General features: G+C 38.2%; 1 protein-coding gene across 2 annotated transcripts in view; it reads left to right on the plus strand.

Moving 5' to 3' along the window:
- roraa (RAR-related orphan receptor A, paralog a) overlaps positions 1-20137 on the plus strand; it is a 371653-nt gene that overhangs the window by 293880 nt on the left and 57636 nt on the right. The window contains exon 1 of one of the 2 annotated variants that reach the window (XM_065292099.2): positions 2722-2863. The exons of the other annotated variant lie outside the window; for it this stretch is intronic. Coding sequence (XP_065148171.1) covers positions 2833-2863 — 31 coding nt within the window. The 5' untranslated portion in view covers positions 2722-2832. Of the gene's footprint in view, positions 1-2721; positions 2864-20137 lie in introns of those variants that run through there. 2 annotated transcript variants of the gene reach the window in all.

Here is a 20137-nt window from a genome sequence, read left to right on the forward strand (position 1 = left end):
ACCAGAATCACGAGCAGCCAGCTGGTGTGAAGCTTGAGCAGATTATTACAGAGAGAGAGAGAGAGAGAGAGAGAGAGAGAGAGAGAGAGAAAGAGAAAGAGAGAGAGACTCGCATTTTGGGTGTAGCGAGAAAATGAATAGGATGGTGAGATAGTGGAACTCATCAGACCGTCACTGTGTGGAGGGGTGGAAGGATCAGTATGAGACCCTCTCTCTCTTCCTCAGCCCTGATATCTTCTGGAGCTCAGCTGCCAGGAGCAGCCAGAGAGAGCTTCTTTCTCAGCAGGCAGGACAGAGAGCGGCGGGAGCAGAAAGGATGATACCAGCCTCCTGGAGGGAGGTCAGAGGCTCTCTTTCTCTCTATCCTTCTCTCTCTCTCTCTCTCTCTCTGAAAACATCTGGACTTGCTCGAAGCTTCATCTGCCTGTCTAATATTAGCACACAGGAAGAGACTATAGCCACAGCTCCTAACAAAAGAAAAACATTATTTTTGTTAACTTTTGTCTTTTCTGGCTTGTCCATCGCTGCCCAAATTTGTGGTCGATCATTACAGGTTGATTTTTGATCCTATCCCAGTAATGAACGTTGTGATTGTTGCTCCACTGGCATACAAACTACTGTTTACTGGTATTATATTACATAATTATACAAGCTTGATATGTTGGGCTGTCAAAAGATTTATCACGATTAATTGCATACAAAATAAATGTTTGTGTTTGCATAATTTATGTGTGAACTCATACACACATATACACACATATATTAAGGATTTTTTTATTTACATCTACATTTTTTAATTTCTATATAAAATAGTTATTTACATATATACATATAAATATAAAATATATTATAAAAATACATATATATTTAAAAAATATAATTTTTGATAATGATAGTCCTAGTACCTAAACAACTTTTTAGTTCTCATTACCGAAACATGAGTTTGTAAATGCATATATATATATATATATATATATATATATATATATATATATATATATATATATATATATATATATATATATATATATATATATATATATATATATATACACATCCACACACACACACCAAAATGAGTGGGTGCCTGCAGTCACGCGCCGTTACAAATCCAAAGATATTTTTAATGATATTCGGTTTGCGGTCGGTCGGATATATACATACATATATATATACATACATATATATATATACATACATATATACTGTATATATTTTTTTTTTGCAGCGGGTTAGTCAAAAACGACGGTTGGGTGCGGGTTGTTTATACGTTGACATATAACTTGGGTAACTTATATGCTCAAATAAATAAAGTTGATGATGATTATATACATGAATGTTTGTATATATATATATATATATATATATATATATATATATATATATATATATATATATATATATATATATATATATATATATATGCCTGCAGCGTTTACGAATCCAAAAATATTTGTAATGATATTCGGTTCGCTGTCGGTCGGATATATACATACATATATATATACATACATATATATACATACATAACATACATATATACTGTATATATTTTTTTTGCAGTCCGAATTGCTGGCGGGTTAGTCAAAACCGACGGTTGGGTGCGGGTTGTTTATACGTTGACATATAATGTGGGTAACTTATATGCTCAAATAAATAAAGATGATGATGATTATATACATGAATGTTTGTGTATGTATGTATATGTACACATAATAATTACACATAGTACACACACATATTTTATATGCAAACACAAACTTTTATTTTGTATGCGATTAATTACGATTAATCATTTGACGGCATAATAATATCACAATATTTAAGCATTCACAACACTTATACTGTATATACAGTAAGTGTTGCTGCACCTCAATTCGTATAACATTGCATTAGCGGCACAAAGGTCATGGGTTCGTTCCTTGAGCAACACAAATTCTGATAATTTTGTACCTTAAAGGGATAGTTCGCCCAAAAATTAAAATTATATCATAATTTACTCCCCCTCATGTTGTTACAAACCTGTATACATTTCTTTGTTCTGATGAACTTATTTTGAGAAATGGTTGTAACCAAACCGTTCGTGGACCCCATTCACTTCCATAGTGTTATTTTTTCCTACTATGGAAGTGAATGAGGTCCACAAACTGTTTGGTTCCAAAAAAATGTTTTAAATATGTGCCTTTGTGTTCATCAGAACAAAGAAATTTATGCTGGTTTGTAACAACATGAAAGTGAGTAAATGATGAAAGAATTTTCATCTTTGGTCGAACTATCCCTTTAAATGCACTGTAAGTTAATTTGGATAAAGGTGTCTGCCAAATAAATAAATGTAAATTTAAACAAACACACACATACAAAACTTATTTACACATCAAATAAAACCATAACACTCTTGCACGTCATTCTTATTTTGTGTCTCACTAAATGTTCTTGCAGTCGCTCAATCGTGTGGGTAGCAAAAAATATTTCATCGGTGTCTTGCCACTGTTATGACTTTCTCTTGTTTGCGATAAAGCACAAGAGACAGTGACAGGGAGCCCAAACCCCCCCAACGATCCCATCAGTCCCGGTCACAGTCTGTGAGAAAATACCCAACCCCCTTCCTCCTCCCTCTCCCCTCCCATTGGTCGCCTCCTCTGCCAATTAAAACCCAGGAGGCGGGGCGTGAGGGTGAGAGAGCGCTGATGTCAGAGTCACATGGATTCTGGTGTGGTCATGCGAGCGCAGCTGAGCGGCAGAGCTATGCTGGCCAGCTGCTGCTGTTGAACCAGCAGTGGAGGGCTCGAGCTAGCACTCGCGATATCGCTCGCCTATGGACCGCTGAGCTTAATGATGTATTTTGTGATTTCAGCTATGAAAGGTAAGAGAAGAAAGCATGCTGGGGTTTGTCTACCCTTTCTTAAACTTCTTTGTTTTTTGCAGCAAGTAGGAGCTTTGGTAATAGTCAGCCAAGTCTCTTTGAATTGCTTGTTTAAAGAGACGTAGAGCTGCTTGTCTAAGTTTTATCTGTATGGTGATAGATTTCTATTCTGTAAGGAAATTAGGGTTAGGATTTTGATTTAGATGATAAAGTTGGGCATCAAGCAAAGGAGAGAAATAAGGTTTGGGAGCTGATGAATAATAAAAAAATATTTTAATGCTGAGATGCATTTGCTGTTCAGTCTCTTGAACAATGTTTGGTTTTATGCATAAAATTATAAGTTTTGGTATTTGTTTTGGTCTACGTGCCATAAGTCTAAGTGTTTGTGTGTTGTCACAGAGAAGGTGTTTAGTATACTTTGACTCAAGTTGGGTGCCAGGCATTTAGGGTTGGCGTGTGTCCTGTTCCACTGACCTATTTTTTTAGGTCATGAACAGTCATGAGAACAGGGTTCACAACACTATACATGTGTTGATCCCGTCTCCGTAATCCTGCTCGACTTTCCCAACCCCCTGCCATAACATGCATGCACAAATGTCATGCGTGCACAAATGTCATGCGTGCACAATGTCAGCCGTCCTCATGAATACTCTAAATTGAAATGTGTATCTTTTCCCACACACTTAAACAAACATGTTTTGTTTGGGATGAACTTAAGTGTTGTGTGTCAAGTGTCGTACTTCGGATTTCACTGACACACACACACACACTCAAATCCATTAACACTCCATATGTGCGTTCCCAGTACCGCCACACACACACAGCTGTCATTCTGCATTAGGCGAGAGGTGTTGAAAGTGGAAAAAGCAGTGGATGTTGCTAACACCACTCTTCACCGTCGCACACTGTGTGTATCTCCCTCTGAAAGCATTTCAACAGTTCAACTTCACTGCACTCGCGCTGTTATTTCATTACCAAACCACTGAACTGCTTCGATTCGTGCTATCTGTACCCCAAAGCTCAGTTATTTGTTACGTGTTATGTTCCAGCAGTAAGTGCTTTTGCGTAATAAAATATCTATGCTAATTTTCCGACTTCATTTTGCAAGAAATTCCAAGCGCTCCGGTCTACACGCGTGTAATGTAATGATGTTTTTTATGAGCGGATCTTTAGTCGTGCTTGTTCATACCTTCACCGGCAAGCCGAAAGTCAGCACGCACATCTCATCTAAAAGAGCGTGTGTGGGTTTCGGTGCTCGCGTGCAGTTGTTAGTGTGTGTGTGCGTGCGTGTTTTTTTCTTTGCTGTCGAGCTGGGTATGATCTTGTGTGTGTTGTGAAGCAGGAGCAGGTGTATGAGCCCATGACCCTGGGTCTCATGTGTGGGTTGTTCTGGATGGGCTGATAGACTGAAAATAGAGCTTTAGGAGACTGGAGTAATCTCACAATCTCCACTTTCACAGCACATTCACGTTATTAACCCTTTCCTGCTCCTTTATGTGGGGTTTTAATTTTTTAAAAGCGGTAGTGTTTGAAGGCAGAATTTTTATTTGAATTTTGCATGATTAAAACCGCCATGTGAATTTATTTTTAAATTATACCGAGGTATATATATATATATATATATATATATATATATATATATATATATATATATATATATATATATATATATATATATATATATATATATATATATATATATATATATATAATGTTAAATAGATGGTATTCATGTGGACGCATTTTTCATGCTGTAATCTAATGTTACTCTTTACATTATTTTGCTTTATTCGAGACACATGCAAAACAAAATAATCCCACCTCCTACAAGAGCTTGACAATGTGAGCTTTTTTCTCATGGGAGACCAAAAGATTATTAAAATATAAAGGCTGCTGCTTTTCACATGACGAAAATGCATGATGTTCACTGGCTGTCAAATGCAAAAAATAACAAAAACCTTAAACTCAGGTCGCTTTGCACACTAAATCTTGTGCACTAACGCTGTGCAGTTTATTTATTTATTTTTACTTAATCTCACATTTGAACATTGCAACACTGTAAACCGTAATTCATTGACATCCCACTACGACTAAACATTTACTTTGACAGGTGCGTCATTCCTAATGCTAATTCCTCCTTATTCGGCAATAAGATTTGACTCTCTTTTCTTTCTCTGCTCTTCATCCCTCCTCTTCCAGCCTCCCAGCCACAACGTTTGCCTCTCAAGTATCTAATTACCTGTTATGGAAACATCCCTCTCATTAGCCTATGCAAATGAGCTCGCCTGCTCCCCACAATTAAGATGAAAACTCCAAATATTAATTACATAATTAAAGAAAGTTGTTTGATGTGCGAAAAACAAGCTTTTTCATCTGTGTGGTTATTAAACCTTTAATAAGCGATAAAGTGCGAGAATAGCCTTTTGAAATGGATTCATGCTGTTTTATTGTTGCATGAGATCAAAGTTGACTCGTATTCTGACCGGACCAGAATGAAAATGGAGTAGACGTTACAAACAAAGTCAAAGCAAATAACATTTGCATGCCGAAGTGAACGTTAGTGGTTTGCTGTGACTTTTTGTTGTAGTCGGTAGGCTAGTAGAGAACCTGTGACCATTGTGTTTCTCAGGGCACTTCTGTAACACAGCAGAGGTTAACAAGATTGCCTGTAATCCAGTTAGCCACAAAGGACAGAAAGAGGGCAGGCGAAATCAAATTAAGGTGAAGGAAAGATATAGCCCACCAGCGAGGGGTAAAAATAAAGAGTGAGATTATTGGCCGGCGATGAGATGTGTTAAGTGGGTTGTTTATACAGTAGCTCTGAATTTTGGAGGGTTTAAAAAGAGTACACCTTTGTAGCCAGAGGATCCATATTAGTCTTTCATAAATGGGAGATTTTTAAAGGGTGCCATCCCAGTGATAGCTTTTGTACCTTTATTCCTGACAGTGTATGTATTGCACTGAATAGGCTGCTGTCAAACTAAATATATCTGTGATCAGTTTTATTTTTTAGTAAACTATTGTTATAGTGACATTTTTACAGCCATAGCTATGAAGAGCTGAGATACAAAAGACGCTACGTCAAAATGAAATAATGATATTGACCGAATGCTCTTTATTTCAATATATACTTTGGCTTCAAATTTGCTTAATCCCGGCTTTAGATCATTCAGAAATACCGCTTTGTTGGCAGAATTCTGCAAACACACAATGATAACGCATTAACGTGCATTACGTAATAATATTACTTTTCTGAAGTAACGAGTAAAGTAGCGCATTACTTTTTAAATTCACACATTAATAGTTGAGTTACTTTTTCAAAAACAGTAGCGCAAGTAACTTTTTTAGTTTAATCAATTAGACAAAAAATATGTACTTAATTAAGCTAAATGTAGTCACGTAATGCGCTCTACTGTATGTGTACACGCCTGTGTGGGAACAGTTTAAGTCAGAAACTGAGATGGCAGGCCAAAGCTCGAGATTTTTGTGATGAACTATGCAATTTCTGAATGCAGAACTTTTTAGTCATAAAAAACTGCAGTGTCTGAAAGAGATCAAGCCTAAGCCAAGAAAAAGTAACGCAAAAGTAACTTAAAAGGTAACGTTAGCATTACTAAGTAACTCAAATAGTTACTTTTTGGAATTACTTTTGCATTACTTTTAAAAGTAACTTTCTCCAACACTGATGATTTTTCAGCAAAGTGCACAGATGAAGAATTGGATGAACGACGGCACACGTATATTACAGTGTAATGCTGCGTTTACACCAGTCGCGGTAGAGGCGGAAAACGCGGGTGATTTACATCTTAAGTCAATGTAAAGATGCGATTAGGCATCCTGTGGCGCGGAAGGCGCGCCGCGTTCCACGCGAATTGAGCGTTGCCGCGGGAAACGCGCAAGTTCAAAAATCTGAACATCAGCTGATTTCCGCGTTAACCAATCAGGACCTTGCTGTAGTAGTGACGTGATTACAGGAAGCGAGCAGCATCTCAGCAGAGTCGCAGAAGCCCCTCCCATGACATGGAGTTCGGCGTGAATGTCTCGAATGACTAGAATTTCACACGCGAGTAAACTCAAATTTTCAAGCGTCCAACTACGCTCGAATAGCACGTTTTTCCTGCTTCTACCGCGGCTGGTGTAAACGCAACATAAGACTTCTTCCCCGGAGTAAAGGTGCTATACTGAATATATTAGGATATTGACTACGTTTTTGAGCCTTTGACTGAAGACTTTTTTTAGAAATTGAGATTTTGCACTTAGAGGGTTTTGCAGTGAAAAAAATTCAAATTTGTTATATACTAATAAAATGACAAAAAATGTGAAAATAAGGCATTTCATTTACTGACTTTATTAAACCTTTAATACGTGATACAATTTGAGAATAGCTTGAAATGGATTCATGCTATTTTATTGTTGCATGAGATCAAAGTTTACACATATTCTGACCGGACCCTCTAAGTACATGCATTTCATTTACTGACAAATAACCTTTTTATCGCCATTAAAGTGAAATTATTGAACATAAATTTAAAAGTCTGATAAAAATGCTCATTTACACGAAAACATGTCACACGCACTTAGAGGGTTTTACATCTGATCAGGCACTTTTATCCAGAGCGACTTAAAAAAAAAAAAATATGGCATTCGTCATTGAGGATAACCATGGTCTCTTGATAACTGACATGAGTAATGGGTGAACCCATGTACAACAGGATGTGCATGCTTGCAACGTGTTTTCCAAGCATTCACAGCCCACCGAAAGATGTTTTTGTAACTGCTGGGCAGTGAAATCCACAGTCTAGTCTATGCCAAAAGACAAGTGAATCAGACGTGGGGGTACGTGGACACGGGCATTGGCTTGATAAGAGCATGCGCGCACACACAAACTCACACGATTTCTCCTTAGGGCTTCAGTGACTGTATTCCACTACAACAACTTGTGAAAGAAACTGTGTGCCATTTCCACTGGTTATTAAAGTGTGTGTGCGTGTTTGTGTATGAGACTGTCAGGGTGTCTACTAGTGTGTGTCAGAGCTGTAAAATGCATTACCTGCCAGCTTGGGCACAGTGACTGCTTAATGAGATATTGACTGACCATTGAGAGCATAGATTTTTGATTTAGCTCCGGTTATGTGTATGTGTGTGTGTTTGAAACCAGACAATGTCAAGATGGTGAGGGAGAAAAAGTGGGTATGAATGAGAGAAATCTGAAAAAGCGGCCCACAAATGAGAGGAAAACAGAAAGAGAGAGTTTTTCTGTAGATTTGTAGTCAGGCCCTTATCCTGGTTACCCATGCCACGCACGGACACACCCATCCTCACTCTACATCTCTGAGCCCTGGCGCCTTGGACAGTTTGGCATGAATCCCATGTGCCAGTTTCATCTCCCCTTTTTGGCAGGCGAGACAACCTGTACTTCTAAAATGCTCTGTGTACATCAAATAGTTCTGTGTTCGGTCAAACCTATGCTAATGCAATCTGGTTAGATGTATATCCAGGCGATTTTAAAATAAAATTGTATTCCTTATGTCATTCCAAACCCTTACTTACACTGGTTAAATAATTATTTCAATAGCTGTCACTGGTGCAGTATCATTTAAAAAGGTCCTACCATTTAGGTACAGCTATGTATACATTTGATATCAGATATTTGAGGTAGTAATTTAAACTCTTTGGTAGCAATATGTACCTCTGATGTACTAATATGAGGTGTACTTTTTGAAAGGGTATCGCCCCAGTGACAGATTTATTGATGTTTTTTTTTTACATTTTATGTGCATCCAGTTTTCGTGTATGGATAAAATACAGCAGCATTTATATTTATTGGGTCCTATACACATTCTTAATTCGAATTTCCTGTGTTACTTAATACGCAAGATTGTAAAACTAAAGACTTAAAGGGATAGTTCAACCAAAACATAAAAACTCTGTCATCATTTACTCTCATGTTACAAACCTGTAAAATTTCTGAATGCAAAGAAAATATATTTTTAGCAGAAAACTGTAACACCATTGACTTACATAGTAGAAAAAAACAATACTATGGAAGTCAATGGTGCTCAGCAATGGTTTGGTTACAAACACTGCTCAAAATATCTTCCTTTGTGTTCAGCAGAACAAAGAAATGTATACAGGTCTCTAACAACTTGAGGTTGAGTAAATGACAGAATTTTAATTTTTGGGTGAACTATCCCTTTAAATTGTTTAAATGTTGACTTAAAGGGATAGTTCACCCAAAAATGAAAATTCAGTCATAATTTGCTCATTCTTAAGATGTTACAAACCTGAATATTTTGTTTTGTTTTGATGAACACAGGGGAAGATATTTTGAGGAATGTTTGTAACCAAAACTGATCAGAGGCCCCATTGACTTCTATAGCACAATAGGAAAAAAAATACTATGGAAGTCAATGGGGCGTTTGATTTATCTTTATTTGTGTTCAGCAGAACAAAGAAATGTATGCAGGCCTGTAACAACTTGAGGATGAGTAAATGACAGAATTTAAATTTTTGGGTGAACTATCCCTTTAATTTGTTTAAATGTTGATTAAAGGGATAGTTCACCCAAAAATGAAAATTCTGTCATGATTTGCTCATTCTTATGTTGTTACAAACCTAATTTTTTTATTAACATAGGGGAAGATATTTTGAAGAACGTTTGTAACCAAACCGATCAGAGGCCCCATTGACTTCCATAGTAGGAAAAAATACTATGGAAGTCAATGGGGCCTTTGATTTATCTTCATTTGTGTTCAGCAGAACAAAGAAATGTATGCAGGCATGTAACAATTTGAGGATGAGTAAATGACAGAATTTAAATTTTTGGGTGAACTATCCCTTTAATTTGTTTAAATGTTGATTAAAGGGATAGTTCACCCAAAAATGAAAATTCTGTCATCATTTGCTCATTCTTATGTTGTTACAAACCTGATTTGTTTTATTAACACAGGGGAAGATATTTTGAAAAAATTTTGTAACCAAACCGATCAGAGGCCCCATTGACTTCCATAGTAGGAAAAAATACTTTGGAAGTCAATGGGGCCTTTGATTTATCTTCCTTTGTGTTCATCAGAACAAAGAAATGTATACAGGTCTGTAACAACTTAAGGATGAGTAAATCACAGATTTAGAAATATTTTTGGGTGAACTAACCCTTTAAGTTGTTTAAATGTTGCCTCAAAGGGATAAATCACCCAAAAATGACAATTCTGTCATCATTTTCTCATTCTCATGTTGTTACAAACCTGATTTTTTTGTTTTGATGAACTTAGAGGAAGATATTTTGAGAAATGTTTGTAAACAAACTGATCAGAGGCCCCATTGACTTCCCTAGTAGGAAAAAAATACTATGGAAGTCAATGGGGCCTTTGATTTATCTTCCTTTGTGTTCGTCAAAACAAAGAAATGTTTACAGGTTTGCAACAACATGAGATTAAGTAAATGATGACAGAATTTTCATTTTTGAGGGTATATTATCCCTTTAACACTTTAATTAACAATTGTTTCTTGAAGCAGCAGGAATTGTTTTTAGTTTAAGAGTAATACATTTTTTTTTAAAGGAATGGGCGTTTCGCAGATTCAGAGTAATTTCCAGCGTTTATTTATAGGATTCGCGTTAAAGAGCGCGGTCGCGTAGAAGCCTTTGATGTTGCAGGCTGTCAGAATGCATTACAGGCCTGCCACAGTACTCCTTCCCACGGTGCTTCACTGATAACACATTCATCACAGGTCCAGCTGCACCTACACACTGAGCATGCACACATGAAATGCACGCATGCACAAACACTGAGCATAAGTGATTACTCTCACGCATATTCATCACACAAGAATGCAGTTGGATAATTTTTTGGTTGGCAAGGTATGAGGAAGCATAGAGACGGGCCGTGCAAGAAGAAGAGCAGATATCAGACAAACAGTAAAGAGGGGATTGCACCTCATTTCTCCATCCATTAAGCTCCAGAGTTTAAAATGCGCCATGTTTTTCTCATATGCTTTTGTATTTATTATTCCATGCCAGAGTCTGTTGGGTGAACTCTGACTGAACCACTGCTGCGTATTCGCTGTGTGACTGCAGATACAAAATCACGCGGTATGTTTTAGGTGTGCACCCATTGCACAGATTCTTCTAGGTGTAGATGGCAGTGAGATTACTGTGTGAGACCACTTTGCCCTTTCCTCTTATTCACATGGGTTTACATGGCAAACCACAGCGGTGATTGAAGGTGCTTCCAGTCGCAAGACGTCTTTTTTTGCAACTAACAACTTCAATTCCAAGCACGATGCTTTTCCCCTTTGTTGTGTTTTTTCTCCTTATCTTGTTGCCCCTCCTTCTTTCTCTTGAGAGCCATCCACTGGCCTTTTGAAGTTGCATCAAAGAGGAAATGGGGAGAAAACATTATCGATTTTGCGTTTTGTCGGACTCAAATATAAAAGAACGCAGATGCGTGTAACAGTAACACCTGGTGGGTATGAAACAACCAGGGCCTTAAACACTCTCAATCGGGAGCAGGGAGTGCACTGTGCCAACTACGCCACCTTGCTCCGTGGAGCTCTCCGGAGCTCAAACGCATCCTTTTGTGCTATTAATCCCTGGGTACGTCAAATCCTTTTAAAGGGTAAATAAATTCGCAAACAAACTTACTCTTTCTCCCTTGAAGATGTCAGATCTCTTATCCCGGCTCCATCGGCTTGGTATCATCTTTCCTCTGAGCTCATGGACTTGACCCGCTTTCTTCCACGAAAGTCAGAAGGGGCTTTGCCGGTAATCAAATCTTCACTCCAGGCATGCATGAAGGAGTGTAGTTGTTTGTGTTTAGAAAGAGTGAGCGATTGAGTAAAATAGGGTGACCCAGGGGAGGTAGATGAGATCTGATTGTCTCCATCTCATCTCACTCTTCAAATGACCCTGCTGTGACATAAGCAGATACCTGCGCGGCTCCGGTCCTGACCCTGGGAGGTTGATCCTGGTACAGTTTTTTAGTAGTGAAGGTTATGGTTTGTGCATTCAATGTCTATCTCGTATTAACAGGAAAAGTATACGATTGCCTTTACTGTATGTTCGTTCTAAAGGTTTTATTAAAAGCTTATAAATGAGGTATCAAAGTGATAATACAGCATTGGTGCCAAAAACCCAAAGACAAAACATGCACACATTTATCCATCATACTATATAAAAAGAGGGGGCTCACTTTTGGTTCACTGCGAGGAGTAGGGTGTCACGGAGTGCATGCTTGAGAGGCCATAGAGTTCATCCTCCCGTCTTCACCATGGAGATCAGCTTTAATGTTCTCAAGAATGGCAGGACAGAGAGAAGCAAAATGTGGGAGTTTCCTTCTGAATTTTTAAGAGATTAGGACGAAAAGAAAGAGAGAATGGAAAGGCTCAACAACAGAAACCGCTTCAAGTAGAAGGCTCGATTGTGAAACAAGAGGAGCAACACTGAGTTGATTTAAAGGGGTTCCTGCCAGGGCCATTGAGGGTCCCGCTGTTCGGTTCTTTCCACTGATCAAGCACCTGTAATCACTCAAATCAAAAAATAATTAAGTGCAATGGCACTCCACACCAATAGGTGGCGATATGAAAGTCATATGGTGGAGGGAAATTAATATGCAAAATTGTAGTTCAGCACCTTATGAAATTTAGAACCTCACTCGTGGCTAAGAAATGACAACTTTTGTTTTACTAAAATGTTTTCTATAACGCTGCTTCAAAAACTAAAAAGCACTATGGAAATAATAACAGCCAGATCTCACGGGAATTTGTGCATATTTTACGAGTGAGCTTATTTGTACGAAGCGAATTGTACAAATACAAGGGGTGTAAATCGGACAGTTCATTGCGATACAATACAATATCGATTTTCTCAGCCAGTGATGTGGTGTTTGCCGAAACACCTAAATGTTTATTTTTATTTTAGTATAATTTAGTACATATTTTTTAAATCAAATTAATTAAACTAAAAAAGTAACTTGCATTACTTTTTTTTAAAAAGTAACATAAATATTAATGTGTACATTTAAAAAGTAATTCGCTACTCAACTCTTTACTTCAGAAAAGTAATATTATTACGTAATGCACGTTACTTGTACTGCGTTAACCCCAACACTGTTTACGATTCGTTTCGATTAATTTATCGATATTTTGATATTATGCGTATAGTTAGGCAGTTACATTTTTTATTATTCACAAATGCAACCAAAATATTACATGAATGTTTAAGTAAACTGTTTGAAAATGGCACAATCTATGTCCCAATTGGGACATTTAAAACGATAATCAAACAAAAAAAATTGGTAAAGAAAAATAAATAACGAGCGAAAAAAGTCACATAAAATCAAACTTATGATGGCAACAGTCAAAGTTCAGTATTCAAAATGTTTGCACATGACAAGGGTTTTATTTGTCTGCCCATCTGTTTTCCCAAATACAAAATATTTCCAAACCCACAAATAGCAGTCACAACGTCCTTTTTCGCTGCATTTTCGCTGCTGTAACCGTTTTCTTGCTGCGTCGCATTCACTTGGTGTCTAAACATAAATATAATAAAAATAAACATAAATGCATGCTTTGGCGAAAAATGCGTAATTGGACGTTACGACAAGAAATGAGGATGCGAAGAGTGTCAAAATAAAAGTACCGTGTATCATGAGAAATTTTATCAATGCATCGATCCATTTCGATGTATTGTTGGACCTCTAACAAATATGTGCAATAATTATAAAAAACAGTAATGAAACCCCAACGTCACGGGCGAAAGAAAATCATACAAAAACGCACAAACATAGCTGACAAATTAATGCTTATTAGCCATCTCATAAAATACATACGAATTGTCATGAGATTGTGTAGGAAGAAACATCAAATTAAACTGAGAGGAGATACTTTACCTGATATTTTACAGCTTTTATGCAGGGACAATGTAACGTAACATTACCAGGGTGGGAGTGTTGACAGTGAAGCTCACGCGATAAACACCGTAGTCGACTAGAAATCAGAATTCCCTTAATTGCTGTCAATGTAAACTCATCATAGGATTTTTCATATGGAAACACGTCGACTGTTGATATCACGAGAAACGTCTTTCAGAAGTCTGCGTGGAGTCTAAGCGTGAAATTGTATCTCAAGGTTACTTTGATTAGCCCTGCTGTGTTCCAAACAAACCGCATGGCATGAATTTAATTCTTCGCAACAACAAAGCCAAGCGGTCGTAGCCTCGCCGAACACTGAAATGTGTTTTATATGCACATATATTTATTCGAAATTAAGTCATGTCTGCGTTTAATGATGAAGATGAAAGGCTTTCTCCTGTTATTTGTTTATTTTAAAGCATGCAGTAAAAATCACCGGAGCTTTTCTTGCGTTCTACTAAACAGTTTTTATAAAACTGATTAAACTTTATAAAAACGGATTTAACCATTGTTTTTATTATCAGTAATAATGAAAGCGAATAATTGACAGCCATTTACATAAGACAAAATCAATAAAACAATTATTAGTAGCAATACCTTTCCACATCAAAACAGAACAAAGACATTGAATATGACAAGGATTATTTGCCCATTAGAGCCCCGTGTGGAGCAGTGGATGGGCTTTGTGTGTGCAATTGTACCACAGTGGGGAAGAGGGGCTGTGGAGAGGCTTTTGACCTGTGTCAGAGTGAAACCCAGAGCCCCTACTGTTTAAACAGACAGACTGATTACTGATTAGGAGTTCATTCCCTGTTGTGCAAAGCAGTGTGTGTGTCAGCATCCATCCTTCCCAAGCCCTGTACTGATTGAGATGATGAAACAGACAATGAAGCTCAGACTTACTGCTTGGTTATCTTTTAGTCTCTTGCTGGCTCATGTTTGCTCCCTTTTAACTTCCTTTATAAATAATTTAGGTGAAATTTTACTTCTGGTGTTTCTTTTGTGTTTCACAACATGAGGGTGAATAATATATAATAGAGTTTTTATTTTTAGGTGAACTGTTTCTTTAGTACCTCTTTATCCTGGCAATCTTTCCTGACCATCTCTCTCTCTCTCTCCCTCGTTCGCTCGCTCTCTCTTTCTTCAGAGATTATGTTGAGCGCTGGCAATAATCCAGGATGTGCTCCGGAGAGCGATGGTGTTTTGTTGTTTTTTGAAGGTTTTTTCTCCTCTCTTAGCCCATCTCTCTCTGTTTTGTTGTTCCCTTGGGCTCCTTGTTTCTGGATGAAAGCTCTGCCTGTGCTGAGCACAGGTTCTTGTCTACTCTCGCTCTTTTTCTCCCTGTTTTCCTCCGTCTGGAAGCACACTGCGAGGTAGTCCATCCCGAACCAGAGCAGCATCAGCACAGATTCACTGTCAACTAGGAATCTATGCTTATGTCTTGTTTCCTATCCTAAAAAAGCGCCCTGTATTATACTGACATAAATGTAAATGGCTGTTAGAAAATATGGAATATGCTTAGTAAAAATTAATAATGACAATTAGCATTCTGTTTAATATGTTATACATATACACTCACCTAAAGGATTATTAGGAACACCATACTAATACTGTGTTTGACGACCATTTGCCTTCAGAACTGCCTTAATTTTACGTAGCATTGATTCAATAAGGTGCTGAAAGCATTCTTTAGAAATGTTGGCCCATATTGATAAGATAGCATCTTGCAGTTGATGGAGATTTGTGGGATGCACATCCAAGGCACGAAGCTCCCGTTCCACCACATCCCAAAGATGCTCTTTTGGGTTGAGATCTGGTGACTGTGGGGGCCATTTTAGTACAGTGAACTCATTGTCATGTTCAAAAAACCAATTTGAAATGATTCGAGCTTTGTGACATGGTGCATTATCCTGCTAAAAGTAGCCATCAGAGGATGGGTACATGGTGGTCATAAAGGGATGGACATGGTCAGAAACAATGCTCAGGTAGGCCGTGGCATTTAAACGATGCCCAATTGGCACTAAGGGGCCTAAAGTGTGCCAAGAAATCATCCCGCACAACATTACACAATTGCATTAATGAAAAATTAAACAGGTGTTCCTAATAATCCTTTAGGTGAGTGTATATATATGAACAATGATCAAAACATACACAGAGTTTCACAGTTTTTAACTTAGTGAATGCTTTAGTGCTTTATAAGCTGGGTAAGAGCACCACCCAGTGGATAATAGCGGAAATAGGGATTGCCGTAAAAACTCGTCATTGGCAGGGAAATTAGAGTTAATAGATACTAAAAGTGACAAAAAAAGGTAATGTGACTAGTGGTCAACCGACATTTATAATTTTTATATTTTTTATGGCCGATGCCAATATTAAAGGTGCAGTGTGTACATTTTACCGGCATCAAGTGGTGAGGTTGCAAATTGCAACCAACGGCTCAGTCCACTGCTCACACCTCGCTTTTAAAACGCATAGAGCAGCTACGGTAGCCGCCACCGGACAAACATTTCATCGTCGGAGACAACTTAATAAAAAAACGTTTGTCCGTTAAGGGCTTCTGTAGAAAAATGCCCACTTCCACGTAAGGGGACCCTCGGTGTATGTAGGCCTGTCGCGATAAACGATAAATCGATTAATCGCACGGTAAATAAAATGAGCTCGATCATTTTTTTAGGCCGCGATAATTCACATTTGCATGCTTGTTTGTTTTCCTTGTCTCTCTCTCTCTCTACCAAAGAGACTGGATGACCGCTCCGTGCAACGAGTGACAAGGAGTGAACCCTCGTCAGTCATTTGTCAGTCGCATGATCTGTGTGGGGAGGGGGGACTCCTGGCGTAGCCTATCACAGTAGGAGTACTGAGGAGGATGAGAGCCGCGTGAGAAGTGTAGCAGGAGAAAACACTAGTTAAGACGAGAGTTGGAGAAAAAGATGGATTTACTAGAGGCTGTTTACACTTGTCATTAACATGCGTTTTTATCGATCGGATCACAATGTTTTACGTCTTTTCTGACTTTTCTGACACAAGGTGAACAGTGCTATTTTAGCCTTTCATTGATAAACTAAAGCGGGTGATCTCCGCAGTTTCATTTTGCAAGCGTGTGAAAGTTGCGCGATCTTATTTCATCAATTGCGCTGAAAATTCAGAGAAAGCTCTAACATATAAACGTACAAAACACTGTGCAGCATGTATACTTGCTAAACAAGCAGCGGACTCCGACATAATATTAGTTTGCGTCCATATAAACTCATAATTACTCCCGCTGGCGTTCAAATGACAGCGGAGAGACTCGCCCACCGTCTCACGGACCGTCCCCTCACAGTATTCAGCACAGAAGCGGTCGAAAGTGGACAAAAGAGACGGATTTAAATACCAGGTGTAAATGTGATATGTCTCTCTCGTCCACTTGTGATCTGATCAAAAACACATCTTGATACCAAGTGTAAACAGCCAAGTTTCAAAACCAAACGCTACAGCTGCAGTGTGGGAGTACTTTGGATTTAAACCTAATGACCGAGGTGAACCACTAAACCTGAACGAACCACTAAACCTGACCGAGCCGTTATGTCGCATTTGTGGTAATAACGTAGCACTTAAAAGTGGCAACACGACAAACATGCATATGCACCTAAAACGCAATCATCCTGTTATTTTGTTCATTTCTTGTGGATATTTAAAATGTCTTCCAGTTCCAGTATTACTTATTGTTTAGAAATAAAAGTTTATAGATCTTTGAAAAGGTGTATCTGCATTATTATAATGGTCCCGGAGCATCAATGTTATCGCCTATCGCGATAAATTCCGAGGCAATTTATCGCCTAGCAAAATTTGTTATCGTGACAGGCCTAGGTGTATGTAGATAAAAACCTCTCATTCTAAGGTAATAAAAACATAACGGTTCATTATAAAAAGGTCTTTATACACCCCTGAAAATATAGTTTTGTGTATTATTTTGCATTTCTGTCAAGAGATTACACACTGCACCTTTAAGAAACAGTATGCCGATTGGCCGATATGAGGATTTTGTAAAAACTAAATTAACATTTATTATGCATAACATTTATAAACCCTTTTAAAGTACTCAAAGACATAATTAATGTGGATCTGTCCGATGCCGATAAAAAAATCCAAATATCAGCCCATATATCACTAAATGCGACCTTTGCTTTGTAGTCCCAGTGTTAACCAGCAGCATCTGTTTGCACTCCTAACCTTACTTATTGTTGTTTTATGTCTGTGAGCAGTTTCAGGGATATTGAACATCACAGATAGCAGCATTCATTTGTCTCCTAACTTCATAAACCGGAATAACACAACTGAATCCCTATCGAAGCCTCACACACCAGCAATGCTTATAGAGAGTCACTTTGTGAATACCATCCGCCAGTTACCGGTTACACAATGTGGGCGGCAGTGAATTATGAAGTCGTTTTCCAGACAATGGCTGACTGCATTACAATATGCGGGCAGAAGTGTGATAAGTTGAGTCAGAAAAAATACAGTGCAAAGAATAATACAAGATGTGATCCTGATTTCACACAAGAAGAAAGTTATGAAATTTAAAGTCAGATAGACCGCTGTGAGGTTGAGAGACAAAACATGGCCTTACGTGAGACTGTGTAACCACAGCGTCTGAGAGACGCATGCAGACGTACAGCAGAGATGCGCAGAGATTTGTCGCCATGTGCATGAGGAAGATGTGTACACGTTGCTGCTGTGTAGGTGGTGGCTGGCATGTGGTTTGTGTGTATGTGTGTGTGTGTGCAAACCACAAAGAAAGGTTTTAAAAGGGTAAAGAAATCAAACATTTGTGCATAAGCAGTATATGCATATGTGGGAGGGTTTGTTTGCCTGATCTCATCTCGACAGCCTTTTAACAGTTTGGGATTTACAAGTTTAAGGCAAACAGAAACAGACATCGAAATCTGCATATGCACAAATATCTTTGTTATAAAATGAATTTTTGGCATATTTTTTCTGAAACGTATGCGAGAAGAAAAGCAAGAGCTCATTGAAGCTCATTACAGTGATGCGCTCCAATCATTTCCAAGATTAAACCAGATCAGCGGCTGGGCGTCCGCTACTGTAGTTTCTCTGCGTCGGCGCGATCGAATCTCCCGGCTACTCTAGCGCGAGCGTCTAGCTTTAATTACCAGCAAAAATCGTAAACAAAGCTGTTGATGAGTGCGAAAATGCTTTGGGAGACGTTAGCACAATAATCGGCGCCCGGCCGGGTCCAGAAATCTCGTTTTTGATCTTTGACGTACTTCATAGGCATTGATTAGACCGAGTCTTTGATCTGAAACGTTGTTGCTCGGTTTAGGGAGTTTCATAATTTATACAAAAGGGATTTACGTGTTTGTGTGCGTGTGTTTATGTTTTTGTTCTTTTTCCCAAGCTTGAGCAATCTTAAGTAAACAGTGCGTGCTATTGTGTTGGTTTACGGCGAGCCTCTCATTAGGAATCCCGGAGGTAATTATCCAGCCGATAGTAAAAATATCCAGAATATTCCTTCTTTTCTCTTCTACAGAGACCGACTGTGAGCCGACACTGCATTATTGATCAATTCCAGCTGATTTTTGCTTTTAAATTTAGGGATTATGTGAGAGCGAGGAATTCTTAAGCACTTTTTGGGACAATTTTATAGTCGGTTTTAAGCACAGAATATAAAAACGTCATCATATCATCCTTGAAAGGTGGCCTAGCAGTGAAACTCACACAGTGAACCGAATGAAGCATAGCTGTGTAGGACTGAATATTTAGCTGACATGGCAGTTACCCTGCTAAAAATGTGTGAATGATGCACGAAACTGTTTTAATTTGGGTTTGCATTCAGATTTACTTTTAATAAAATAAAAAATCAAAGCTTTTAAAGTTATCTGGACTCATTGTTGAAGTGCATTATTGTCGCATTTATTTTGCAGATGCTTTCATCCAAAGTTTTGGCTGCCTTCAAACATGGTCTCTGTTTATTTCTATTTTAGGATGCGATTACATTATGGCTGGTTGCTCTTACAGTCTATTATATTTTCCACGGGCAACGGAGATAATATGACTCTTATGTTCCCGAGGCTGCCTGATTGATTTTGATATCATAACACCAAATCCACCAAACAAACAAATACGAAAAGTAAAGCATGCAAAGACGAGGGGGTTACTTTTACAAACTATCCGAAAAAAGCGATCCAAAGATTAATTTCAACCCACGGCTCCCATTGTGCAGGAAACAAATTGAGGTTTATGGAATTAGCGCTTGTGCGGCAGGAATGCAGATCTATTTTTGGCGCTCTATGCATTGCGGTGTAAAATATGATTGGTTGTGGGAAGGTTCGGGGAGTGTTGCTGGAGTCTCTGAGACGGGATTAGA

Source organism: Paramisgurnus dabryanus, chromosome 23, assembly GCF_030506205.2.
Source record: "Paramisgurnus dabryanus chromosome 23, PD_genome_1.1, whole genome shotgun sequence".
Classification (NCBI taxonomy): domain Eukaryota; kingdom Metazoa; phylum Chordata; class Actinopteri; order Cypriniformes; family Cobitidae; genus Paramisgurnus; species Paramisgurnus dabryanus.